The sequence below is a fragment of the Salmo salar genome, chromosome 09 (assembly GCF_965601325.2).
Source record: "Salmo salar chromosome 09, fSalSal1, whole genome shotgun sequence".
Taxonomy (NCBI): Eukaryota; Metazoa; Chordata; class Actinopteri; order Salmoniformes; family Salmonidae; genus Salmo; species Salmo salar.
In genome coordinates, this window is record NC_138299.1 from 40,264,720 (window position 1) to 40,292,567 (window position 27,848).

General features: G+C 42.3%; 3 protein-coding genes across 3 annotated transcripts in view; 1 reads left to right on the forward strand and 2 right to left on the reverse strand.

Annotated features, from left to right (window-relative positions):
* The window catches only part of LOC106611328 (otoferlin), a 59,784-nt gene extending 59,353 nt beyond the window's left edge, over positions 1-431 (reverse strand). The window contains exon 1 of the mRNA XM_045724957.2: positions 427-431. Coding sequence (XP_045580913.1) covers positions 427-431 — 5 coding nt within the window. The remainder of the gene's footprint in view (positions 1-426) is intronic.
* LOC106611313 (uncharacterized) lies at positions 197-18,975 on the forward strand. Its single transcript, XM_045724958.2, has 16 exons — positions 197-802; positions 3,038-3,160; positions 3,896-3,970; positions 4,526-4,684; positions 4,909-5,072; positions 8,528-8,630; positions 8,919-9,038; positions 10,033-10,310; positions 12,012-12,145; positions 12,366-13,192; positions 13,429-13,579; positions 14,027-14,192; positions 14,333-14,437; positions 14,783-14,836; positions 15,182-15,387; positions 17,805-18,975. The coding sequence occupies exons 1-16, from the start codon at positions 667-669 to the stop codon at positions 17,932-17,934; spliced, it is 2,931 nt and encodes a 976-aa protein (XP_045580914.2). The 5' UTR covers positions 197-666; the 3' UTR covers positions 17,935-18,975.
* Positions 18,912-27,845, reverse strand: LOC106611327 (uncharacterized). Its single transcript, XM_014211414.3, has 13 exons — positions 27,399-27,845; positions 26,548-26,667; positions 26,364-26,483; positions 25,700-25,822; positions 25,238-25,320; positions 24,890-25,015; positions 24,552-24,597; positions 24,305-24,438; positions 23,974-24,102; positions 23,531-23,645; positions 23,317-23,451; positions 21,204-21,329; positions 18,912-20,977 (listed from the first exon to the last, which is right to left on the reverse strand). Exons 1-13 carry the CDS (start codon positions 27,616-27,618, stop codon positions 20,856-20,858), a joined length of 1,599 nt encoding a protein of 532 aa, XP_014066889.1. The 5' UTR covers positions 27,619-27,845; the 3' UTR covers positions 18,912-20,855.
* Positions 27,846-27,848: the final 3 nt, after the last annotated feature.

The following is a 27,848-nucleotide window of genomic DNA, read 5'->3' on the forward strand; positions in this document are numbered from 1 at the left end:
ACTACGTAGGGAATTGGGTGTCATTTGGGACTCAGACTGGCTGCTTGCATTCAGCAGTGTGTAGTGTGGTGGTGGGGTGGGTTGAATTAAAGTGACACAACTGCAGTACGTGCCACTCAGTAGCTAAAGAGAGCAGAGCAGCACTCCAGGGTCTGTGAGCTGTGAGAGACATTTAAAAGGGAAGTAACCGTTTCAGTAGAGCAACGAGCCACAGATAGAGAGAGGAGGATAGAGCTTCTCACCATGCTGTAGAACACCCATGTCTCCAATCTAGCTTCTAAAGGATCCTGAAAGGAATATTCTCATAGATTTAACTCAGTGTGTTATTTTGGATTATGCATATCTGTGTTTTCCCCTGCACTGGATCTGGATGCAGGATCTAGCCAGCTCAGAACTGCAGCAAGTCAGCTGGTTTTATCCATTTACCCCATATGGCTTTTTCCTCCCTTTTTCTCTTCTGTTTGTTTGAATTGCGAAGATGAGCAAGAGGCAGTCGGTCAGCTGCACAGTGAGCACAGGGGAGCAGGAGGACACACAGAACAGTACAGGCATTTTGAAATAGAAATATAAAAGGAGGAGAGGAAGAGGAGGAGGAAGAGGAGGAAGAGGAGAGTCTGTGTTGTGTGGCAGAGTTGTGGTGTGCCCTGCTCAGTGCCTAGCAGTAACATGGCTGTGATACAGAAGAAGGAACACAGGGAGACCCCCAGCAAGAAGATAGCACCCCAAGAAAACAGAAAGGGTCTTTCTACCAGAGATACTCAAGACAAGCAGAAAAAGGAGAGCAGAGCCGGGAGACAGGGAGGTGGGTAGTGTAGCGTTGATATGGCTGTTTTTTTTACTGCAGGGGGGTACAGGGTGGTGGGTAACTGTAGCTTTGCTATGGTGAGGATGATAGCTTCGCTATGGGGTGTTTACTGTGTTTATAGAATGACATGGAGGTCATTGACATGAGGTTGGTATTGTAGCTTTGCTTTGCAGTTTACTGTGTTTATATACAGGACAGGCTGTCTGAAGCAGAATCAGTCAGAATCAGCCTCTCTCATCAGTGAGGATATGTTCCATCATGTATCTAGGCCACATAATAAAAGCATTATCTTATTTTAGATTTATTCTGTAGCATTTATTTCTGACATGTACCAATGGATCAGATTATCTGATATTGCCTCATATCTGTAGATAGACATTCATCCTATTCTCTACTGCCATTTTGTTTTGTAAACAGTGAGGTAATGAAGTAGCTTATTGAATCACCCTCTATCTCTGCTGTGGTAAACATCAACACGCATCATAGACATGATTCAGTAGGATGCATTGATGCCTATTATTATACTATCCATTATTTTAACATCCATTATTATAACATCCATTATTATACTATCCATTATTATACTATCCATTATTATAACACCCATTATTATACTATCCATTATTATAACACCCATTATTATAACACCCATTATTATAACACCCATTATTACAACATCCATTGTTATAACACCCATTATTATAACACCCACTATTATAACATCCATTATTATAACACCCATTATTATAACACCCATTATTATAACATCCATTATTATAACATACATTATCATAACACCCATTATTACAACATCCATTGTTATAACACCCATTATTATAATACCTACTATTATAACATCCATTATTATAACACCCATTATTATAACACCCACTATTATAACATCCATTATTATAACACCCATTATTATAATATCCATTATTATAACACCCATTATCAAAACATCCATTATTATAATATCCATTATTATAACACCCATTATTATATCACCCATTATTATAATATCCATTATTATAATATCCATTATTATAACACCCGTTATCAAAACATCCATTATTATAATATCTATTATTATAACACTCATTATTATATCACCCATTATTATAACACCCATTATTATAACACCCATTATTATAACATCCATTATTGTAACACCCATTATAACACCCATTATTATAATATCCATTATTATAATGTCCATTACTATAACACCCTTTATCAAAATATCCATTATTATAATACCCATTATCACAACATCCATGATTATAATATCTATTATTATAACATGGAGTGTCAAGGAAGATCATTTTTGTGTGTCTCTCTCATGCACAAGAAAGATACTTTCTTATGTACGTCTCTTGCACCAACATGTTGAGAAGGCACACACTACTTATCACCGGTCTGTAATCTTAAATACTCCTTTGTACCAAATATCACTATTTATCACCCTCCTGTGAAGCATGTCTTTGTTCTTATCCTCTTCGGTCTTTATTTGTTTGTTTAAGCCATCTCCATGAGGTGAGGCGATGGCATTTGTTTATCCCTGCAAGGCACAACAGGAACAGGCACATTATAATCAAATGATCATTTGGTGTGTGCTTATATTTGTCCTGTTTCACACATGTACTAATGTGTACTATACACGTGTGAAATGGTAATGTTTTTGTTGTTGTTGCATATCCCAACTCCCCCTTAGACACCCTCAGAGAGTGGGGTCACGGCCAGGGTCAGCCATTATCAATAGCAACCCTGGAGCAATTAAGGTTAAGTGCCTTGCTCAAGGGCACATCCATAGATTTTTTCACCTTGTCGGCTCAGGGATTCGAACAAGCACAACTGGCCCAACGCTCTAACCGCTAGGCTACCTGCCGCTCTTTTATTAACAGCTAAAACCTGTCATGGTTTAAGGCCTGTATTAAGTACAACCAGTAGATTTTCTAGAAACTGGAATGATATGACCTATCTGGAATTAAACATCTTATACTAAGATTCTAAGACCTATCTTTCTAAGGTAGTGTCTCAGACTTTGCTAGCAGGTATTAACCATAATGATGCTGTTATAATGTAAAACTTGTTATGATCTGGAAGATCACCTTATAATGTCTTATTAATTAACATCTCATAATGATCCTGACTAAATCATTCATTTTGAGTCAGCCGAATGTCAGAGAGACCTGAACATGATGTTCTCTTTTATTCTTTCTTTGGTATCAGAAAAAGGCAATGAAGACATAAAGCCCAATAATTCAGAGAAGAGGAGAGCAGTCATCTGTGTCCCTGCCTCCATCAAATCAGCTGTGATCAGTAACAACACAACCAGTCCTGTAAACGCAGCAGGTCTTACACTAGTGCTCTCTCTCTCTCTCTCTCTCTCTCGATCTCTCTCTCTCTCTCAATCTCTCTCTCTCTCTCTCTCTCTTGCTCTCTCTCTCTTGCTCTCTCTCTCTCTCTCTCTCTCTCTCTCTCTACACTCTTAGAAAAAAATTGTTCCATAGGGGTTCCAGGTAGAACACTTTTGGGTTCCATGTAGAACCCTCTGTGGAAAGGATTCTAGATGGAACCCAATAGGGTTCTACCTGGAACCATAAAGGGTTCTTCAATGCGTTCTCCTATGGGGACAGCTGAAGAACCCTTTTAGTTTCTAGATAGCACCTTTTTGTCTAAGAGTGTTTATCTCTATCTCGCTCTCTCTGTGCCTGGGGTACTGCTTGTTCTTTGTGTGTCAGCCGTCATGAGTTCTCTTCCTCTGAAGCTCACCACTGTTATCAAAACATACATTTCATGCTGTTATTATAGGACAGTTTGAGTATAAGCTGTCATTGCATCTTCATACAAACCTTTCCAATGTTATTTATTGTCTTATCTCTTTATTGAAACGTAAAAAAATGTCCCTCAATTGTTAACCTACTATTATTCTGTCCAGAAGAATACAATTGTGTCTATGGAGCAGCTAGCTACAGTCAACCCATCTTAAATCCCATCATCATTACTGATGTTGATCACTGATGTCACCAACCCATACTCTATGCACCGTGACGTAGAGTGAATGTCACATCTTTTCTAATATTCCAGGGCCACAGGCGCTGAAGGTTGATGACAGGCTGAGACTAGCGAAGGAGCGGAGGGAGGAGCATGAGAATCAGCTTGGTATGTGTAGCCACACATGATGACGACGGTACATCTAATACACCTATGAGACCACTCAATTATCAGTCACTTGTGTTAGTCATTCCTTTCAGGTATTTTCCTAGCCTGGTCCCAGATCATTCCTTTCAGGTATTTTCCTAGCCTGGTCCCAGATCATTCCTTTCAGGTATTTTCCTAGCCTGGTCCCAGATCATTCCTTTCAGGTATTTTCCTAGCCTGGTCCCAGATCATTCCTTTCAGGTATTTTCCTAGCCTGGTCCCAGATTATTCCTCTGAGGTATTTTCCTAGCCTGGTCCCAGATCATTCCTCTGAGGTATTTTCCTAGCCTGGTCCCAGATCATTCCTCTGAGGTATTTTCCAAGCCTGGTCCCAGATCATTCCTCTGAGGTATTTTCCTAGTCTGGTCCCAGATCTATTTGTGCTGTCCTTCTTCTTGCCAGCTCCCATGGTCACTGTCAAGCTAAATTAGTTTATTAGTAGTTATCTACACAGCACAAAGATCTGGTACCAGGGTAGTATTTTGGTGGCTAGTAAGTCCCACAATGTGTTTGCAGTGTCCAGAGAGCTGGGCTGGTTGGCTCGAGAGGAGCGGGCCAGGCGTCTTTATGAGCAGCAGCTGGAGGTGAGGAAGAGGAGGCTACAGGAGCAGAGAGAGAAGGAGGAGAAGCGAAGGACAGCTCTTAAGCGGAGGGAGGAGCTTAAGAAACAGCTTGGTATGTAGCCACCACCTGTGATGATGGTGGACCTCAACCTGAGGTACCCCTTGGGGGTACCTGGCCTATACCCAGGTGGTAATTCGGAAGACTCATATGAACATAGGCATAATGATAAAAAAAAAATGATTTAGGGCTTTGTAACCAAAAGAGGTTGAGAACCACTGACCAATGATTTAGTTAAATAAATCAACTAAACTAAACTCCACAAAATGTGTATGTAGTGTCCAGAGAGCTGGGCCGGTTGGCTCGAGAGGAGCGGGCCAGGCGTCTCCATGAACAGCACCTGGAGGAGAGGAAGAGGAGACTGCAGGAGCAGAGAGAGAAGGAGGAGAGGAGGCGCACTGCAGTGGAGGAGAAGAGGAGGCAGAGGATGAAGGAGGAGACAGTGAGTTGTTGGGCCTGAGGGGCCAGATGGAGCTGTAGTTCCTTCTCATTAGGTGTCTATTGTGGGCATCACTGTTGCTTTACAGCTTTTTCCAGAAAAGAAAATGCACTAGTTTAAGTTGAGGGTCGTTAGTACAGGTGGATGGATGGTTTCTGTAGGAGCAAGGACTGGATGGAGGCGGATAACTATTTAGCAGCTTTATTGATCAAGCCACATTGAACACCATCAGCCACCAGAACTAGAACTGTCTGTTAGTGATGGGTCGTTTGTCAACCAGTCGGCTCTAAGAGCCGGCTCTTTCAGGTGAATGTTGGGAGCCGGCTCACATATCAGAAGAGCCGAATCTATTTATAAAAATATTTAAAAAATTAAGATATGAATAATCAAAAGATTTAAATGAATTAAATTAACTAATTCAAAGAATGAAAAAATAATAATTATATAGGCCTAAATGCTCAAGCGCACACATTAGTTCTGACTGTCTGCTCAGACTATCAGCCTCACCTGTTGTTCCTGTCAATCAGACACGCAGTGTCAACCAAGGAACCAAAGATGCGTGAGGGAAGGCAGAGACAACTCACTCACAGTCACACACTTAGCAGCCGAGGAGAGAGGAAGGATAGCTGTGAAAACAACAGCTGGAAAATGAGTCGGAAGCACAGCAGCATTTGGATGCATTTTAATAATGTAGACAATGTTAGAGCATAGTGTAGAATTTGCCAGAACAAAATCTCATATAAAGCCGGTTCTACGCACAACCTACACCGGCATATGCGAACTGTGCACCCAACTGTGAAGCTAGCTGTAGCGGAGCTTCAAGAAACTAGCGGGCCTGCTAGTGATAGTGGTGGAGCCAGCACCTCCACACGTGGAGATGTATCCACTCAGTCAAGTAGGCCTACTCCGCGACCCACAGCAACGCAGTCTTCTATGGACCAATTTATGCCAAAGTCTGTAGCAAAACAAGGCCAAATTGATATTGCATTGGCTAAAATGATTGCCACCGATTTCCAGCCATTTTCGATCATGGAGGACAGAGGTTTAAGAAATTATAGTAAGTCTAAATCCAATGTACACAATTCCAAGCAGGAAAACTCTTTTAAAATCCCTTATTCCACAACAGTACGAGAGCACACAGGCTTCAGTGCGGGAAAGAGTCCAAAAAGCTACTGCAGTTTGCATTACCACTGACTGCTGGACATCATGGGTAACCACTTCTTACATGTCGGTTACATGTCACTTCATTGAAGCTTTTTCGATGTCTAGCTGTCTTCTGGACACACCATAGAGAACTTGGCAGAGGAACTGTTGAGAGTGGCCAGAGAATGGCAAGTAGAAGGAAAAGTGGTCTGTTGTGTTAGTGACAATGCAGCTAACATAACCAAAGCCATGAAAATGTTTTAATGGACCCATCATCCCTGTCTTGCCCACACAATCAACCTGATTGTAAGAGATGCTCTGAAGGTGATGAATCCTACTGTGGACAAAGTGAAAGCAGCTGTGGAATACTTCCACAGGAGCACAGTAGGTGCTGAAAAACTAAAGTCTACACAACGCCAGATGGGGATGCTTGAGCTGAGGCCTAAACAAGACTGCACTACAAGGTGGAATTCAACATTTTATATGTTGAAGCGGTTTCTTGAGTCAAAGGATGCCATCATCTCTACCCTGGCCATTGTCAATGCACCTGTTGATGCTCTGACCTAAGAGGAATGGGAGGTGGTGGAGGAGGTGTGCAGAGTCCTGGAACCCTTTGAGCAGGTCACTGTGGAGATCAGTGGAGAGAGGTACAGTAAGCAGTTATTACTACATCATTATTTAATCCAGTATTATATATGTATATGAGCAGTAGATGAGAATGTAGTATCAGTAGACAAAACATGAATCTGAACTAAAGTTACTGTTCTCTCTTTTCAGCTATGTCACAGCCTCAAAAATGATACTCCTGTGTAAGGGTCTGCAGCGAATCACAGCCAGCCGCCAGAGAGAAGCAAATGTAACCACAGGACATGTGACAGAGTTGATGGACACCCTATGTTCATCAATGGACAGAAAGTTCCACAGATTGGAATATAATCGCAAGCTATCAGAAACCGCTGCACTTGACCCCAGGTTTAAGAAGCGATTGATGAGGCGCTTCAAAGAATAACCTCAGCAGCAGGGAGGGATAGCCTCAACAGTCAGCTGGCTCAGGCACCAGGGCAACAGGAAGAAGAGGGATCAGATGGAGCAGAAGCACCAGAAGCAGTGCCACAAACTCAGTCTGCTGTTTGGATGCTGTTTGACGAGAGAACAACTGGGGATGCAGCACGAAGGAATCCCTCAGCAGATGCCATAATGGAGGTCCGATCCTATTTGGAGGAAGGCTCTGCAGATCCTCTTGAGCTGGTGGAAGAACAATGCCTCTGTCTACCCACAGCTTACTAAAGTCATGACAGGGAGACTCTGCATAGTGGCCACATCCGTTCCCTCTGAGAGGGTCTTCTCAAAAACGGGACAAATAATTACAGAGAGAAGAAACCGCATCAGCCCCTCGAAAGTGAGGCAGCTTGCATTTCTGAATGCAAATCTCTCATAAAAGCAAAATATGGTCAGCATTGCTTTGTGCTGCTGGTTATAACATGGCAATAAAGAAGAGAGAGAAAAGAGGGACCAGTTTAATGTTTTAAGTGGGATGCTGCAGTTTTGCACATTATTTATTTGTCTTTGATATGGTGCAATATTCTATTATGCTGTTCAGATTGTATTTGTTTTGAGTGGTTAGATTTATATGCACTTTGTTAATATACATTAAAAAGTTATACTTTAAATGCAAATGTTTAATGGCATTCTTTTTCATAACAAACCAATGCATTTTTAAATTCATTGTGGTTAAGGTAGAGTATGATTTAATTTAATAATTTCATTAGAATTGTTTTAACACCAATCATAGTCAAACTATCGAAAACCGTTTGACTTGAAAAAATACAAAACATATATATTTTTTAAAGAGCCGTTTGGGAGCCAAAAAAGCCGGCTCTTTATGGTGAGCTGAGCCGAACGAGCCGGCTCACTGAAAAGAGCCGGAATGCCCATCACTGCTGTCTGTCACTTCCTATATCAGTAAAGCTTAAGCCCACACAATTAAAGAATTGGCCAATAGGAAAATAAATATTTAGTTACCAGGTAAAGAAATAGGTAAAAAGTTATTTCCTGTAATACAGATTCACAACATATCAGCAACGTCTATAACTGCCATATAAATAAAATTATTACTCAGGAAATAATCCATAAAAAAAGATACTGTTTTCAGCGTTTTGTGTACATATCTGAAGCTAAACGGTTTAAAGGCTCAATACGATGTAATGGATCTTGGACCAAGTTACTGAATTGCGTGTCTTGCTCGCCAAACTCATACAGTGGATGTGAGAAGAGACTACTGTATCACTGACCCTGAGGTTTGTTGTTGTCTGAAGGAGCGCTATGAGTCTGTGGTGAAGACGACCTTAGAGAAGTGCCAGAGGGCCAAACAGAGACTGAGCCAGGGCTCTCGAGGAAGGAAGACAAACAACAAGTGCGGTAAATGAATAAAGCCTGTGTTTCAAATGGCGGCCTATTTCCTATATAGTGCACTACTTTTGAGTGTCTGTTTCACTTTGTTTCATCTTCTTAACCCTTCAGCTACCGAGCTTATTCTTTCACCCTGTAACATCTTTTGACCTTAACTTTCCTCCGATTTCCTACCCTTTCTTACTTGTATTGTCTATCTCTGTCTTGTATTGTCTATCTCTGTCATGTATTTTCTATGCTATTTTTTCTCTGTCCCTGTGCGTTGTCTTTTCTCCACTGTGCTTGGCTCTGCTGTAGTTCCTCGCAGCTCTCCCCTGACTGCCTGGGAGAGGGCTCTGGTCTGTCGCCTCCTCACCCCAACATGCTCCTACCTAGCCAGGAGAAGGAGTCATAGTTGTCAGTCAAGAGAAGAGGAAGGTACTTCCAAAAGCCTGTAGAATAACAGTTATACACTGAGTGTTCAAAATATTAGGAACACCGGCTCTTTCCATGACATAGACTGACCCTTATTGATGTCACTTGTTGAATCCACTTAAATCAGTGTAGATGAAGGGGAGGAGACAGGTTAAATAAGGATTTTTAAGCCTTAAGACAATTGAGACATAGATTGTGTATGTGTGCCATTCAGAGGGTGAATGAGAAAGACAAAAGATCTAAGTGCCCTTTGAACAGGGTATGGTGGTAGGTACCAGGCGCACCGGTTTGTGTCAAGAACTGCAACACTGCTGGGTTTTTCACGCTCAACAGTTTCCTGTGTGTATCAAGAATGGTCCACCACCCAAAGGACATCCAGCCAACTTGACACAACTGTGGGAAGCATTGGAGTCAACATGGGCCAGCATGTTGGACGCTTTCAACACCATGTAGAGTCCATGCTCCTGACGAATTGAGGCTGTTCTGAGGGCGAAAAGGGGGGTGAAACTCAATATTAGGAAGGTGTTCCTAATGTTTGGTATACTCGGTGTATATAGACATGTAGAAAGACCAAATCAAAATCAAATGACATTTATTTATAAAGCCCTTCTTACATCAGCTGATATCTCAAAGTGCTGTACAGAAACCCAGCCTAAAACCCCAAACAGCAAGCAATGCAGGTGTAGAAGACCAGACCTCAATCCAAGAAAAAGGACATAGCATCAATAAAGTGTATTTGGTTAAATTAATTGATTATAGAACAATTTACGTTCCAATATGGATTTGGACAATGCTTACTTAATGACTTATTTACATGACCAGATTTCCCACAAAATGAAAAGCTCAGTATCGCTATTAGCAAGCAAATGATCTACTGACTCTATGTTTCCTCTCCTTTCCTTTTTTCAACCATTTTTGGGCACACTTACATTCTTTCACTGTATCACTTGCTAACCGTCACCCCATTGCTCCACAACAATGAAACAAACTGGTTCAGTTGTCCATGTTTGTCCCCGTTCAGCTTCATGCCACTCCATACCTGCCACTGCCACCAACTGTCATAAATCACCACACTGCTCTGGCACACCTGACCACCACCAGGTGCAGGCAGGCCTCCAGGCAAACTACCGCTCTGGCACACCTGACCACCACCAGGTGCAGGCAGGCCTCCAGGCAAACTACCGCTCTGGCACACCTGACCACCACCGGGCACAGTCAGACTTCCAGGCAAATCTCCGGGCAGACTACCGGTCTATCATCTGGGCAAACTACCAGGTAGCCACCTCCCTCAGTCCCAGCCATACACTCTTAGAAAAAAGGGTTCCAAAATGGTTCTTCAGCTGTCCCCATAGGAGAACCCTATTTGGTTCCAGGCAGAACCCTTTTGGGTTCGATGTAGAACCCTCTGTAGTAAGGGTTCTACCTGGAACCGAAAAGGGTTCTTCTAATAGTTCTCCTATGGCGACAGCCGAAGAACCCTTAAGGTTCTGGATAGAACCTTTTTTTCTAAGAGTGTACCAGCAACTGATCCATCGCCATGGCACAGGTAATATTACATCACAGCTTATATTACATCACAGGTAATATTACATCACAGGTAATATTACATCACAGGTTATATTACATCACAGGTAATATTACATCACAGGTTATATTACATCACAGGTTATATTACATCACAGGTTATATAACATCACAGGTAATATTACATCACAGGTTATATAACATCACAGGTAATACCTGCTGGAAATGTAATTGTAAACATAGAGATAGATAGTTTCATCTCTATGACTGTTAAATGTCTGGGTCGACTGGGTTGGTGGGATGGTGTTGTTATTTTGTTTCCATGTAATACACGAACTTGAGGGAAATTATTTCATTGGAGGAAGACAATAAACTATATTCTTTTCATTAATTTTCTATTCTATTCATTCATCATGTATACTGGATTATTGAACGATATTCATTGTCATACTCTAACAGAGAGGCACACATTTCTATACATTTTTGAAGATACAACATTTATTGGTTATAAGCCTAAATCACTTTGATGTCTTTCTGCAGTCCCAAAATGACCGCAATAAAATGAGCTTGTAACATGGCTCCATTCCTTTCTGTCTCATGTTACTATCATATATATGCTGCATTGTTAGGTAGATTATATTAACTGTCATCATCTACAGAAGACACACTTTTGAAAGCTAAAAGACAAATGTCCCTTTTCTGGAAGCATGTTTATTAATAATAAGCCTCAATCACTGCAGTAAAATGATCTGTTGATTTATTATGAAGTTAACAAACTGCAGTAAAATGATCTGTTGATTTATTATGAAGTTAACAAACTGCAGTAAAATGATCTGTTGACGTATTATGAAGTTAACAAACTGCAGTAAAATGATCTGTTGATTTATTATGAAGTTAACAAACTGCAGTAAAATGATCTGTTGGTTTATTATGAAGTTAACAAACTGCAATAAAATGATCTGTTGATGTATTATGAAGTTAACAAACTGCAGTAAAATGATCTGTTGATGTATTATGAAGTTAACAAACTGCAGTACAATGATCTGTTGATGTATTATGAAGTTAACAAACTGCAGTAAAATGATCTGTTTATTTATTATGAAGTTAACAAACTGCAGTAAAATGATCTGTTGATGTATTATGAAGTTAACAAACTGCAGTAAAATGATCTGTTGATGTATTATGAAGTTAACAAACTGCAGTAAAATGATCTGTTGATTTATTATGAAGCTAACAAACTGCAGTAAAATGATCTGTTGATTTATTATGAAGCTAACAAACTGCAGTAAAATGATCTGTTGATTTATTATGAAGCTAACAAACTGCAGTAAAATGATCTGTTGATTTATTATGAAGCAAACAAACTGCAGTAAAATGATCTGTTGATTTATTATGAAGTTAACAGACTGCAGTAAGACGGTCTTGTAACATGTCTGTTGATTTATTATGCAGTTAAAAGCAGCACAGCAGAAGGAGAGTGAGAGGACGTTCAGGAGGAATAGACAGCAGCCTCACATACCCAATGTTCCCGTGAAAGTGTTACCCACAAATCCACAGAGCAGAGATTCAGTGCCCTCTCCAGAACGGTATGTGATTGTCCGTCTGCTACTATGTCTGGATGTTGTATCACACAAACTACTTATCATGTACCTCTTTTCTTTCATACAGTGAGAGCACTCTGTTGAGGAATTGTTGTGTATAATTTAACCAACGTCTTTTGTAGAATACGTCTAACCTGTCCAGTAAATTGATGTTTTTTGCTTATTTATCTCAACAAAAGTATTCTCCTCTTCTTCTTTTTTTCAGTAAATCTGTGATCAGACACAAACCTGTGATCAGACAGCCTCCATCACAGCACCTTGGGCTGGAACTGTACCCTGTTCCGGAGGAGGATGGTCCTCCAGTCTCCAACCAAACCCTCTCCCCTGGGAACTCACGGCCCAGCCAGACCATCTCTCCTTGGGCTCCAGTCTCCAACCAAACCCTCTCCCCTGGGAACTCACGGCCCAGCCAGACCATCTCTCCTTGGGCTCCAGTCTCCAACCAAACCCTCTCCCCTGGGAACTCACGGCCCAGCCAGACCATCTCTCCTTGGGCTCCAGTCTCCAACCAAACCCTCTCCCCTGGGAACTCACGGCCCAGCCAGACCATCTCTCCTTGGGCTCCAGTCTCCAACCAAACCCTCTCCCCTGGGAACTCACGGCCCAGCCAGACCATCTCTCCTTGGGCTCCAGTCTCCAACCAAACCCTCTCCCCTGGGAACTCACGGCCCAGCCAGACCATCTCTCCTTGGGCTCCAGTCTCCAACCAAACCCTCTCCCCTGCGAACTCACGGCCCAGCCAGACCATCTCTCCTTGGGCTCCAGTCTCCAACCAAACCCTCTCCCCTGGGAACTCACGGCCCAGCCAGACCATCTCTCCTTGGGCTCCAGTCTCCAACCAAACCCTCTCCCCTGGGAACTCACGGCCCAGCCAGACCATATCTCCTTGGGCTCCAGTCCCCAATCACACCCTCTCCCCCGGGAACTCACAACCAATCAGGATCTCAGCAGCAGCATGGGACCAGGTCCAACCATTCCTAGGCCCAGCAGAACCTCAGACAGTCCCCACACCAAGAACTGAGGGCGATACAGGTGAGAGTGAGCATCTAAAAATGCAAGGTACTGCACCATCAACTACTATTTATTTCTAGAATTCCCTAGATACATGTCAGATATTGTAATGTACAGTGTAGGGTTGTGGTCAATTCCATTTTACTTCAGTCAATGCAGGATGTCCAGTTCTACTCATTGAAAAACAATCAGGAAATTTGGTTCAATGTACCTTTGGACTCTTATGAGTGACTCTTATGACATGTCCACCTCCTCAGGCCCCCTTCCTGGAGCCCCCTCCTGCCCCAGGCTGTCTGCTGGCACCATGGATCCAGAGGAGGCCTCATGTCTTCTGGCCGAGAAGAGAAGAGAGGCCCGTCTGAAGAGAGAGAGAGAGGAGGAATGCCTGAGCAGGGAGGAGGTAGAGAGGTATGGACGGAGTGCCACCTTACATCTTCCCATCTCTCTTCTACTGACTCCACATTCATCTTCCGAGTAGGGAAAAAAGTAATCTTTTCATCCTAAAAGACAAAAATCTGGTTGTGAATAAAAAAATGACGACTGACCTTGGGAGGTAGTCTAAAGCAGGGTTCCAATGATCGGTCCTGGGCCCTAGGTGCATGTTTTGGTTTTTGTCCTAGCATTACACAGCTGTTTCAAATAACCAACTCATCAGCAAACTTTGATTATCTGAATCAGCTGTGTAGTGCTAGGGTAAAAACCAAAACGTGCACCCAGGGGGGACCCTGGGACCGTGTTTGGGAAAACCTGGTCTAAGGGAGCATTTCACATGTTCAGAGGATAGATTCATTTGTATGGTGATGTGCTGTGCTGTTATGCACATGTTACGTAATGTCATGTCATGTGGCATCACAGGAGAGGCAGAGAGGAGCTGGAGCGCAGGAGGGCAGAGGAGCGAGCACGGGTCGAGGCTGAGGCCCAGTGGCTGGTAGAGGAGAGGAGGGAGGAAGAGGAGCAGAGACATGCAGAGGAGGAGAGAGCCATCCGGGCCACACAGGAAGCTGCTCTCCTCCAGAAACAGGTGAGGGATGTGGTCTATTAATACAATTTTAGTAGAAGCCCAACTTCGTCCATTTATGTACGGTATATAAAATTTATATCAGTGTTAATAATGCAGCATCTTGTTCCGTAATGGCTTTGGTTCTCTGTGTCCTGTCCCAGAGAGAGGAGGAGGAGGCCCAGGCCAGGGACAAGGCAGAGCAGCAGAGGCTGCAGAGAGAGAAGCACTTCCAGAAGGAGGAGGAACAACGGCAGGAGAGGAAAAAGGTGACAATGGAGGGAAGATGTGAACTCTAGGCAGTTACGATAAACACCAGGGCCGTTATGTGCCATATTCTTATCATTGTGAAATTCTTCATAGGATACTCTAGGGGATCCAGATAGTGTAAAATTGACTACAAGAGAGCACCCAGGATCTTTATATATTGGCGCTCAACTTCAATACATGGGGTGGAGGGATGTTAGGGGTAATTGTCATTGTGTTTCACAAAAAAAAACATTATTTTTATAAGGGGAAAATGTTATGTTATTAAACATTAGTTTTGATAAGGGTGTTATGAAAGTCTAAATGAAAGCTTTCAAGACTTTTCACAGGCCTCTTCTTGTTTTCAGCGACTGGAGTTGATCATGAGGAGGACTAGGAAGACCTCAACTGAAGATAAAAAAGTAAGTACACCAGCCTAGTTCAGAGGAACACTACATTGCCCTGAAGCACTCAGGTTTTCTGCCACAAGCACCGAAGTTCACTTTTATTTTCGTAAGAGGTTAATTACCACCGTTTTTAAAAAACAAACTTGTCCTTGACCAAACTGCTAAAGTTGCTTTCATGATGTGATTGCTTTCATGCAGAAATCCATCTCAAAGGTACAGTGGCTTTAGCTTAAAACTAAACAAAAAGTACTTGTACTTTCCTGCCCCAGATACCATCCTTGTTAACCATATTTTACTTTTAAAAAACAAACAGAACTTGCCCTTGCCTTGAAAAAAATCGACATGATTGTTTTCATGCAGAAGCCTGTCCTGAATGGGAAGTCAAACAGGAACTCCTCTCCAGGGGAAGCCCAACCAAAAAAGAACACTGAACCTGTGAAGAACGGCAACGGCACATTAGAAGAGGTCATCAACCTAGGGGTCGGGACGGGGACCAAGCCGTCCAATCTAGGTCTGAGTGGCGTGGAAGACAACATGGTTCCTGTCGTGGCCTTCAAGGAACGCAGGTATATACACTACCGTTCAAAAGTTTGGGGTCACTTAGAAATGTCCTTGTTTTTGTAAGAAAAGCAATTCTTTTTGACCATTAAAATAACTTCAAACCTGCAAAACACCAGTCTCAACGTCAACAGTGAAGAGGTGACTCCGGGATGCTGGCCTACTAGGCAGATTTGCAAAGAAAAAGCCATATCTCAGACTGGCCAATAAAAAGAAAAGATTAAGATTGGCAAAAGAACACAGACACTGGACAGAAGCACTCAGGAAAATTCCAGAAAATGTCATGGCTTTAGAAGCTTCTGATAGGCTAATTTACATCATTTGAGTCAATTGGAGGTGTACCTGTGGATGTATTTCAATGTATGTATTTCAATTTTTACTAGGATTAAATGTCAGGAATTGTGAAAAACTGAGTTTAAATGTATTTGGCTAAGGTGTATGTAAACGTTCGACTTCAACTGTATGTATATATATACACTGCTCAAAAAAATAAAGGGAACACTAAAATAACACATCCTAGATCTGAATGAAAGAAATAATCTTATTAAATACTTTTTTCTTTACATAGTTGAATGTGCTGACAACAAAATCACACAAAAATAATCAATGGAAATCCAATTTATCAACCCATGGAGGTCTGGATTTGGAGTCACACTCAAAATTAAAGTGGAAAACCACACTAAAGGCTGATCCAACTTTGATGTAATGTCCTTAAAACAAGTCAAAATGAGGCTCAGTAGTGTGTGTGGCCTCCACGTGCCTGTATGACCTCCCTACAACGCCTGGGCATGCTCCTGATGAGGTGGCGGATGGTCTCCTGAGGGATCTCCTCCCAGACCTGGACTAAAGCATCCGCCAACTCCTGGACAGTCTGTGGTGCAACGTGGCGTTGGTGGATGGAGCGAGACATGATGTCCAAGATGTGCTCAATTGGATTCAGGTCTGGGGAACAGGCGGGCCAGTCCATAGCATCAATGCCTTCCTCTTGCAGGAACTGCTGACACACTCCAGCCACATGAGGTCTAGCATTGTCTTGCATTGGAGGCCCAGGGCCCCGCACCAGCGGCCCAGGGGTCTGAGGATCTCATCTCGGTACCTAATGGCAGTCAGGCTACCTCTGGTGAGCACATGGAGGGCTGTGCGGCCCCCCAAAGAAATGCCACCCCACACCATGACTGACCCACCGCCAAACCGGTCATGCTGGAAGATGTTGCAGGCAGCAGAACGTTCTCCATGGCGTCTCCAGACTCTGTCACGTGCTCAGTGTGAATCTGCTTTCATCTGTGAAGAGCACAGGGCGCCAGTGGCGAATTTGCCAATCTTGGTGTTCTCTGGCAAATGCCAAACGTCCTGCACGGTGTTGGGCTGTAAGCACAACCCCCACCTGTGGACGTCGGGCCCTCATACCACCCTCTTGGAGTCTGTTTCTGACCGTTTGAGCAGACACATGCACATTTGTGGCCTGCTGGAGGTCATTTTGCAGGGCTCTGGAGTGCTCCTCCTGCTCCTCCTTGCACAAAGGCGGAGGTAGCGGTCCTGCTGCTGGGTTATTGCCCTCCTACGGCCTCCTCCACGTCTCCTGATGTACTGGCCTGTCTCCTGGTAGCACCTCCATGCTCTGGACACTACGCTGACAGACACAGCAAACCTTCTTGCCACAGCTCGCATTGATGTGCCATCCTGGATGAGCTGCACTACCTGAGCCACTTGTGTGGGTTGTAGACTCCGTCTCATGCTACCACTAGAGGGAACGCACCGCCAGCATTCAAAAGTGACCAAAACATCAGCCAGGAAGCATAGGAACTGAGAAGTGGTCTGTGGTCACCACCTGCAGAACCACTCCTTTATTGGGGGTGTCTTGCTTATTGCCTATAATTTCGACCTGTTCTCTATTCCATTTGCACAACAGCATGTGAAATTTATTGTCAATCAGTGTTGCTTCCTAAGTGGACAGTTTGATTTCACAGAAGTGTGATTGACTTGGAGTTACATTGTGTTGTTCAAGTGTTCCCTTTATTTTTTTGAGCAGTGTATATATATATATATATATATATAACCCTAACCCTATATATATATTTTTTTAAATGTAACTTTATTTATTTAACTAGGCAAGTCAGTTAAGAACTAATTCTTATTTTCAATGACAGCCTAGGAACAGTGGGTTAACTGCCTTGTTCAGGGGCAGAACAACAGATTTTTACCTTGTCAGCTGAGGGATTCGATCCAGCAACCTTTCGGTTACTGGCCCAACACTAACCACTAGGCTACCTGCCGCCCCTACACAGTATATTTATGTCTGTTTGATCATGTCTTGTGATGTATGTTCTGTGATATAATATATCATGTTATCTGAAGTGATGTATTGTATGTTGCCAGGTAAATTGTCTTATGGAACATTAATGTATTAATTAATTTGTTCATTCAGGTCCCTGCTAACTCTGACCGGCATGGAGGAGATCCAGTCCCATCAGAGGGCAGGTGAGAGCTCATCGCCACATCCTCCGTCAGCTCATCTATACTCTCTATGCTATGTAGATATTACACTAGAGTCTTGAACACTAGAGCCCCCCCACCCCCAAAAAGTCCAAGATTTCTACCGCCAAGAGGTTATGGGCTCTCAATATTCAATGCATGATTCGAACCCGGAAGCAGATGACATAGTTAAGGTCTCTCAATCATTTCCTTGTATGTGTCTCTAAGTCTAAGATAAATATGTGAATCAGCTGATTTTATGTTATTAACCCATTTCTATCACATACTCGTTAGAAGTTATCTGAGTATCGTACAGATCAGAGAGGGGAGACAACCCATCCACGAATCTTTCCACAGCATTTTTTCCTTTTTTTTGACAAAGAGAGGAATAACTGCAGCCTTTTTCCTGCCCTGCACTTTTAGAGAGAGTATGTGATGAGAAACAAACATTTCTCTGGAGGACTTTCCGATCTCACCACCATTTGGTCACACTTCTCTTTAATCCAAAATGGCACGAGCTGCATTTGTCATCATCTACAACACTAGATAGGGGAGCTTGTTTGTCATTGCAACAACTCTGAACAATGTTTTATCTAGTCTGTAAATGAGGGTCCATGCCTCATAGCTGCAGATTTAAACTGATTAAATGAGTAGTTTGATATGATGGGCGTTAGATACACAATTTATTAATACAAATATGTATTCTGTCTATACATTTTTAACTATTGGTACTGAATGTCTCCCAATCATGACTGATGCTTTTAGCCATGTGCTTTAGCTTTTCCTAACTATGCTGCTATTTGAGCACTTTGCCTTCCAGTTAGTAGGATAGTGGTGTGCTAGTTTCAGAGCAAAAGCTTTTGTTTTGAGTTCAAATAAAAGGCCACTTTCTGACTATAATCTAATAAGATTTTTCAAAGCTGCTATGGAACTTGTGTGGTTTGTCATTTTAGAGAACTATACTCAGTTAAGGGTTGACCACTTCCAAAGTATTTTGGCAGTTCCTTACATGGAAATTGTGCAATCATTTTAGAAAACAAATTATAAAGAGTCTGAAGTATAAAATGTAAGTCTGTCTTTTAAAGTGTAAAAACAAATAAAGCAATGCACTGATAAAACTGTGATCTGGTATGAGTAGGTTGTCACTTGTTTCATACACCACTCCTGTCCACGTACAGTGCAAGCAGAAAATATTCAGACACCTTCATTTTTTCAAAATTTTGTTACGTTACAGCCTTATTCTAAAATGGATTAAATTACATATTTTTTCTCATCAATCTACACACAATACCCAATAATGACAAAGCGAAAACAGGTTTGTATACATCTTTCTACATGTATTACAAATAAAAAAAAACATACCTTATTTACATAAGTATTCAGACCCTTTGCTATGAGACTCAAAATTGAACTCAGGTGTATGGCTGTTTACATTGATCATCCTTGAGATGTTTCTACAACTTCATTATAGTCCACCTGTGGTAAATCCAATTGATTGGACATGATTTGGAAAGGCACACCCCTGTCTATATAAGGTTCCACAGTTGACAGTGAATGTCAGAGGAAAAACCAAGCCATGAGACTGAAGGAGAGCTGTGTCGAGGCACAGATCTGGGGAAGGGTACCAAAAAAATGTCTGCAACATTGAAGGTCCCCAGGATCACAGTGGTCTCAATCAGTCTTAAATGGAAGAAGTTTTGAACCACCAAGACTCTTCCTAGAGCTGGCCCCCCAGCAAAACTGAGCAATCAGGGGAAAAGGGCCTTGGTCAGGGAGGTGCCCAAGAACCCGATGGTGACTCTAACAGAGCGCCTGAGTTCCTCAGTAAAAATGGGAGAACCTTCCAGAAGGACAACCATCTTTGCAGCACCACCAATTAGGCCTTTATGGTCTCTTTAAGTCTCTGAATGTCCTTGAGTGGCCCAGCCAGAGCCCGGACTTGAACCAGATCGAACATCTCTGGAGAGACCTGAAAATAGCTGTGCAGCGACGCTCCCCATCCAACCTGACAGAGCTTGAGAAGATCTGTAGAGAAGAATGGGAGAAACTCCCCAAATACAGGTGTGCCAAGCTTGTAGCGTCATACCCAAGAAGACTAGAGGCTGTAATCGCTGCCAAAGGTACTTCAACAAAGTACTGAGTAAAGGGTCTGAATACTTACGTAAATGTGATCTTTAAAAAAAATATATATACAATTGCAAAAATGTCTAAAAAACATTTTTGCTTCGTCATTATGGGCTATTGTGTGTAGATTGATGAGGATAATTATTATTTTTACCCATTTTAGCATAAGGCTGTAACGTAACAAAATGTGAAAAAGTAAATGGGTCTGAATACTTTCCAAACACGCTGTATAAATGCCGCATTCACGTGCTAAGAAACGCTGAAATGTTCGACTTGCTAACTGCTTGAACACGGCACGTATATAACTACAACCAGTTAGGAAGTCTGAAATTTAAAGTTTCCTAGTTCCGACTAGCACCTGAACGTGGCATTAAATAATGGTTTGTCAACTGTAAAAGCTTTGAATCTGTATAAAAATGAAAATATAATAGACCTCTTTTCCCACTGTTCACAAGTGCAATATGGATGTAAATGCTTAGAACACAACAGTGTAATCACTCAGAAAATAAAACACCTTATCAACATCATTACAAACATAATCACGACACAGTAATCATTGTCAGGTTCAAAGGTAATGGCAAGTCAGTTCAAACAGTGATATGCATGTCCCACATCTCAGTCCGTGTCCTGAAGCAGAGAGGTGTCAGTCCGTGTCCTGAAGCAGAGAGGTGTCAGTCCGTGTCCTGAAGCAGAGAGGTGTCAGTCCGTGTCCTGAAGCAGAGAGGTGTCAGTCCGTGTCCTGAAGCAGAGAGGTGTCAGTCCGTGTCCTGAAGCAGAGAGGTGTCAGTCCGTGTCCTGAAGCAGAGAGGTGTCAGTCCGTGTCCTGAAGCAGAGAGGTGTCAGTCCGTGTCCTGAAGCAGAGAGCGCTCCAGTGGACAGGTCAGGAGGATGGAGGCATCTGAATCGCCTGCAGTAACTGCCTGGTCTGCTCCGTCTGTGCATGCACCCTTTTTAGCTGCTTCTCCAGCACACTACCAATCATCAGCACTGAAAACTCTCTGTCTGAAGAACAACATGACATAGCAGAGCAGAGCATTACATAGTATAACACAACAACAAGCCATTGACTATAACGGCATGTACCTGCCCTTATGTTAATGCGCTTCAGTTTATGTTTCTCAGGATAACTGACTAGAAAGTAGTGTTATTGACATTACCACATTTCTGTGCTTATTTTAGGCATAGACAGCATGACTGGTTAAAGTGTTGTTACAAAACCATGACCAACCTTTCTTGAGGTTGCATAGAGTAACAATACTCAGCTGTTGGAATCGCACTTCCTGGTTCTTGAGGTACATCAGGAGATATTCAGAGATGGCAGCGTAGTGTGGCGTCAGTAGTTGGATGACATGTTCTGTATGATATATGAGCAACAAGAAAAAAATGCATGTACAGATGTAGGATCTTAAATTTGACCTACAGTACCAGTCAAAAGTTTGGACACACCTACTCATTCAAGGGTGTTTCTTTATTTTTACTATTTTCTACATTGTAGAATAATAGTGAAGACATCAAAACTATGAAATAACACATATGGAATCATGTAGTAACCCCCCCCAAAAAAGTGTTAAATCAAAATATATTCTATATTTCAGATTCTTAAAAGTAGCCACCCTTTGGCTTGATGACAGCTTTGCACACACTTGGCATTCTCTCAACCAGCTTCATGAGGTAGTCATGAGGAATGCATTTCAATTAAGAGGTGTACCTTGTTAAAAGTTAATTTGTAGAATTTCTTTCCTTCTTAGTGCATCTGAGCCAAACAGTTGTGTTGTGACAAGGTAGGGGGGTATACAAAAAAATAGCCCTATTTGGTAAAAGACCAAGTCCATATTATGGCAAGAACAGCTCAAATAAGCAAAGAGAAACGACAGACCATCATTACTTTAAGACATGAAGGTCAGTCAATGCAGAAATTTTCAAGAACTTTTAAAAGTTTCTTCAAGTGCTGTCGCAAAAACCATCAAGCGCTATGATGAAACTGGCTCTCATTAGGACGGCAACAGGAAAGAAAGACCCAGAGCTACCTCTGCTGCAGAGGATACGTTCAAATAAAATTCTTCACAGAGTTCAAGTAATAGACACATCTCAACTTCAACTGTTCAGAGGAGACTGCGTGAATCAGGTCTTCATGGTCGAAATGCTGCAAAGAAACAACTACAAAAGGACACCAATAAGAAGAAGAGATTGGCTTGGGCCAAGAAACACGAGCAATGGACATTAGACTGGTGGAAATCTGTCCTTTGGTCTGATGAGTCCAAATTTGAGGTTTTTGATTCTAACCGTCATGTCTTTGTGAGACACAGAGTAGGTGAATGGATGATCTCCGCATGTGTGGTTCCCACCGTGAAGCATGGAGGAGGACATGAGATGGTGCTTTGCTGGTGACACTGTCAGTGATTTATTTAGAATTCAAGGCACACTTAACCAGCATGGCTACCACAGCATTCTTCAGCAATACGTCATCCCATCTGCTTTGCACTTAGTGGGACTATCATTTGTTTTTCAACAGGACAATGACCCAACACACCTCCAGGCTGTGCAAGGGCTAGTTGACCAACAAGGAAAGTGATTGAGTGCTGCATCAGTTGACCTGGCCTCCACAATCACCCAATCTCAACCCAATTGAGATGGTTTGGGATGACTTGGACCGCAGAGTGAAGGAAAAGCAGCCAACAAGTGTTCAGCATATGTGGGAACTCCGTCAAGACAGTTGGAAAAGCTTTCCAGGTGAAGCTGGTTGAGAGGAGACAGAGCGAGAAAGACACAGAGCGAGAGAGCAAGAGAGAGAGTGTGCAAAGCTGTCATCAAGGCAAAGGGTGGCTACTTTGAAGAATTTCAAATATATTTTGATTTGTTTAACACTTTTTGGGTTACTACATGATTCCATATGTGTTATTTCATAGTTTTGATGTCTTCACTATTCTTCTACAATGTAGGAAATAGTAAAAATAAAGAAAAATCCTTGAATGAGTAGGTGTGTCTAAACTTTTGTCTGGTACTGTATATTGTAAAAGCAAAATAATCCTGCAGCAACAGGATTTGAACGTTTAGTCCATAATGTTGCCTGATCGGTGGTTCGGCTTTTAGCTGGCCAAAAGTAGGCAACATGAAAAGTGCAATACTCTTAATATAACAGTGTGTGGATTTCAGTGAATTTATGTACATCACAAAGCTCATCTGTATGAGCACACATGTCTTCCTGACAATCTTGCTGATACAGACAGTATAGCATTTTAGAGAAAATATATTTATTATTGCAAGTATTACACTATCAATCATTGTGCTAGTCACAGATAAAATAAAGTGACTAGACAACAAACAAAATACATGCATATTACCGTTCATCTTTAGTTTGCTGATGATGGAAGCAGACCTATAGGACAGCTCTAGATTGTCCATTTGTGCAGAGAACTTCACCAGGCTTGAAACATGTTCAGGAGTAATATTTGTGGCCAAATGAGACTGAAGTAAGTCTGAAAAGGAAAGAGAAAAGTTGTAATAGAGGTGAGGTGACATAGTTTAAACTGGTTTATGAATTGCTTGTATTCTCACCCCAGCTTGTTAGGTGATGTAAACAGGAAGTGACACACAGAACGGTCTCCTCTGAGGTCACACTGGACACAAGGGCCTTGAGAAGACCCGTTACACACTCACTGTCCATAACAGCCTGTAGACAACACAAGGCTTGATCATCCCATGTCCACATGAATGAAAATGCATTTAAAATGGCTTCCAATAATCACTGCATTCATATGACATCACCAGGTCAGTGTCTCTATATTCATCTTAAAGGACCATTCTAGGTTTGATAAAGGTTAACATGTGACTGAGCATATAGATGGAAACCACATCTACATTCCAATGTCCATACTAGCAGACCAGTAAGAATGCAATGTTATGGGCATGCATTCTACGTAATATGGTAGTGTGGACATTGGAACAGCGCCTCCTATTCTAGTGAGTGAATGAGTGAGCGACATGGCAGCCGTTATCACCTGCTGTCCCTCGCTGGTGCTGCTGAGGTTGGTGATGGTAACAACACTGTGGTTGATGATGGAGCTGGATCTGTGACAGAGGAGCAGCTGCCCTATCACCTGTACCAGGCCCTCATTCACCAGGCCCTCCTAGAGGGAAACACAATGAATACGGATTGCTAACACCGGTACAAATAACATCGATTGTAATCACCACCATCATTATATGATAGAATCCTGTCAGATATGTCAAACCTGGGATTTGAACCAACAACTCTCCAGATACTAGCCCACCTCTCTAACCTTGAAGCTACAGCTGCGCCCATCAACATCTAGTTTAAAAAAATCTCACTCTATTGGGTTGGTGTGTGGCTAGCTCAGACAGTAGTGCTATAGCAGACTCAGTCAGAGGGGGAGTAGCAGAGCACAGCAGGGCCTTCAGAGGCAACACACAGTTCAGGTACATCAGCTGCTCCTGGGTCACAACTACGAAACAAAGCACAACACTGCATCCAATCCACAAGGCTCTGTACAATCTGTGTTGAATATGTGCCTAAAACATTAACAGAGTGTGTTCTGTGGTTAAACGTTAGAATTACCATTCCCTGAAAGGATTTGGAGGCATCTGCAAGCTTGGGATGCATTCTGGAAATAAAATACAAACATTTGGGCTAAGGTTGAGTAAGAAAACATTGCATGACAGAATACATTTCAGTGTGAAAGTGTAACATCTGTTGGACATACTAGTAGATATTCATAGACTTCCAGGCATTGCGTTAACTCCAGTTAGCATCGGCTGGCGAAACTACCTCTAACTTCCTTCATACTGGACACAGAGACATACAAATGGTATCCATGACTTCATCTGACTCTGTGTGAGTAGATATGGGGCCTGAATCCCAAAATCTTGAAGTATCCCTTTAAGACCAACCATTACCTTCTGCACTGATGAGGACATGAGTGTCAGCAGAGACTTCAACAAAAAACGGTCTCCAATGCCCAACATTTTGGGATGATGGCCTGGGACAGTGGCTATATTGCTCAGGGCAGAGCAGCTGTAGAACTAAAATACAGACAGAATATCAGTCCAGTTCAGAGCACAATAGAAGTTCAGGCTGAAGACCACTGGGACAAAATAAGCACACGCTCGGTCATCATGCTATAACCATACTATTGTTCTAAACAAATAACCACTAAAAAACTGCAGCACATAGATACTTTGATCTGGTTTAAAAACAGCAATATTTGGCTTGAGGGCAAGAGACAGTGACAGTGGATGTTTTACCTGGACCTCATAGTTGGAGGACTGCAACAGAAGTGCCAGTACAGGAATGGCTCCTTCTTGACATAACACTCCCATCGTCCTCTCTAAAAAGAAGAGCAATGAAGGCTAATGTAATGCAAGATTAATGGAAAGGCAAAAGAAGGCAGACAAAATAATGGTCAGATATGGAGACGTACAGTATGTCTAGGAATTAGTTATGAGGGTTATGTTGGGACCACATTAATAAATCCATCTATCTATCTATTCTTGATTGAACTCAATGGTTAAGTGACCCGCGTCACGTGTTTTGAAATGTCAGCAAACAATTAGATCACAGCCAACTAATGTGTCATTTGAACTCCACCCACTGTGGTCATATCAACACAGCAACAACGCAGAATGTGGCAGCAACCTGAGATGTGTGCATAGTGCAGGGTGTACAGTACATTATGTATTGGTGGACATAGTTCTGTGCAGACCTACCAGACTGTGTGAGGTTTAAAAGGGCACAGACTGCATTTTGTTGGACTCGGGGATCGTAAGACTTGGCTAAAACCAGTAGTGGAATCACCCCTTCAGCTGACACGATTGCTTCCCGGTTTGAGTCTAAATAAATGTGAGGCAATAACAACAACAAAAAATACAGATTAAATGTCATGTCTAGTTTGGACAACAGAGTCATGTTATGTTAGAATGGAAGCTTGAGTTAGAATAGAATGTTGGGTTAGAATACATGGAACACGACGTCCCACATGTACCATGCCTTTCACCTTTCATTAACCAGCAAGAATGAAGCCGTGTACATCTTTCAGCAGGGATATCATACATGTTGTGCTTAGCTTCTTATCTGAGAGTAAATCAGTTTGCAGAGAAAGCTACTTTTGAGAAACATGATCCTATCGATTGTAAACAAGAAATTAATTGACAATAGCACCAGCACTTTGTTGCACTAATGTTGTAATGTGTATGTCTTCGTGTGTAGTGGCGTTGTTATGTCTCAGCCAGCGACATCTAGTCACTGGCTGGGGATCAATAAAGTGTGTAGGTTGTCTTGTGTAGTGATGTTGTAATGTCTCAGCCAGTGACATCTACATTTCCTCTGGGGATCAATATAGTTCAAATCAAACGTAAACACTAGTCCACCAACCTGAGGAGGCCAGTGAGGCAATACATTGACAGGAGTTACACTGGACAGTGGGGTCCCCAGACTGGAGCATCTCTAGCAGGGGCATCAGCATCCCTGTCTCAATCACCTGCTCCTTACTCACTGGAAGACAATAGTAGTGTTAAACCTTGAGACAGTGCATGTGTGTGTGTCTGTGTGTACATACCTTTGTTCTTCACTAGCAGATGAACCAGAGACAGAGTGGTGATCCTCTGTACCTCCATATCATTAGAGAGCAGTAGGGCTGTGTATGGCTCCAGGAGAGCAACAGGTAGAGGATAATCCACTGCAACAAGACAGGATGAGAGGCAATCGTGTCACCAATCATGTTCCTTTATTTTCAACTACCTATGGAGAGTTATAGGCTGTACAGTATAGCCTTCTGCCTACAGACCTATTGGCTGCCTCCATGTAACAGGGGGAATCCATTGTTATCTTCCTGCCCTCATGGAAAACATTTGGTCAGACATTTTCATAATACTGGTCACTTCCGTCACAAAGCATATAACTACAATAGAATAGATAAACTGATGGGAGACCTGTACTGCACAGCCACTACAAAACAGTAGACTATTACAATGGGATAGAACGTTTTAGAATAACAATCTGTCTCAAATATTAACATGACACAATAAGCTACTTAAAATGACACTTAAACACAGTACACTGACCGAGGTGTGTTTGACTGACCTGTAATAAATTAATGTTGACCGGTGGAGGCTGCTAAGGGTCAGGACGGCTCATAATAATGTCTGGAACGGAGCAAATGGAATGACATCAAACACATGGAAATCACGTGTTTGATGTATTTTATACCATTCCACCTATTCTGCTCCAGCCATTATCACGAGCCGTCCTCCCTAATTACAGTGCCACCAACCTCCTGTGATGCTGACCCATGATTTCCAGATGCTCCTATGTATTTAATGCCTGTAGACAATACTGGGTTGAGCAGTGTAGTTAAAACTTTGATTCGACTGGTGTGCACGACTACACATCCATTTAGAATACCAATACCTGTGTCCAGATGGTTCAGTAGTGCACGAGCAGCCTGTCTCTCGTGCTGCTCTGAGATATAGGATGCAACAGTTGCTCTCTTCCTCCGCAGACAGCTACATCTCGACAGGTTCTTTATACACTCCGTTATCTTCTGTACAAGTTCAGATGACAATCTCTTTACATAAGCAACGAAGTCCTTTAGCAGTTGTGCACACTTCTCACATATTCCGGTGGCCATCTCCAAAGCAAAGTGAAATCAACATTCATTCACTATAGTAAAACATATATATTGTTAAGATACAATTTATATAGGCTATATGTTACTTATTCGTTGAATTCCAGTAGCAGTGCTCAGGTGGTAGTTTCTTCGCAAGCCATGTATTTGCGTGTCTCAGGTGGAACAAAGAAAGACATGCACCTACCTGCCTGCCAAGGCATTACCTGTAAAGTGAATGGAGAATTTAAGAC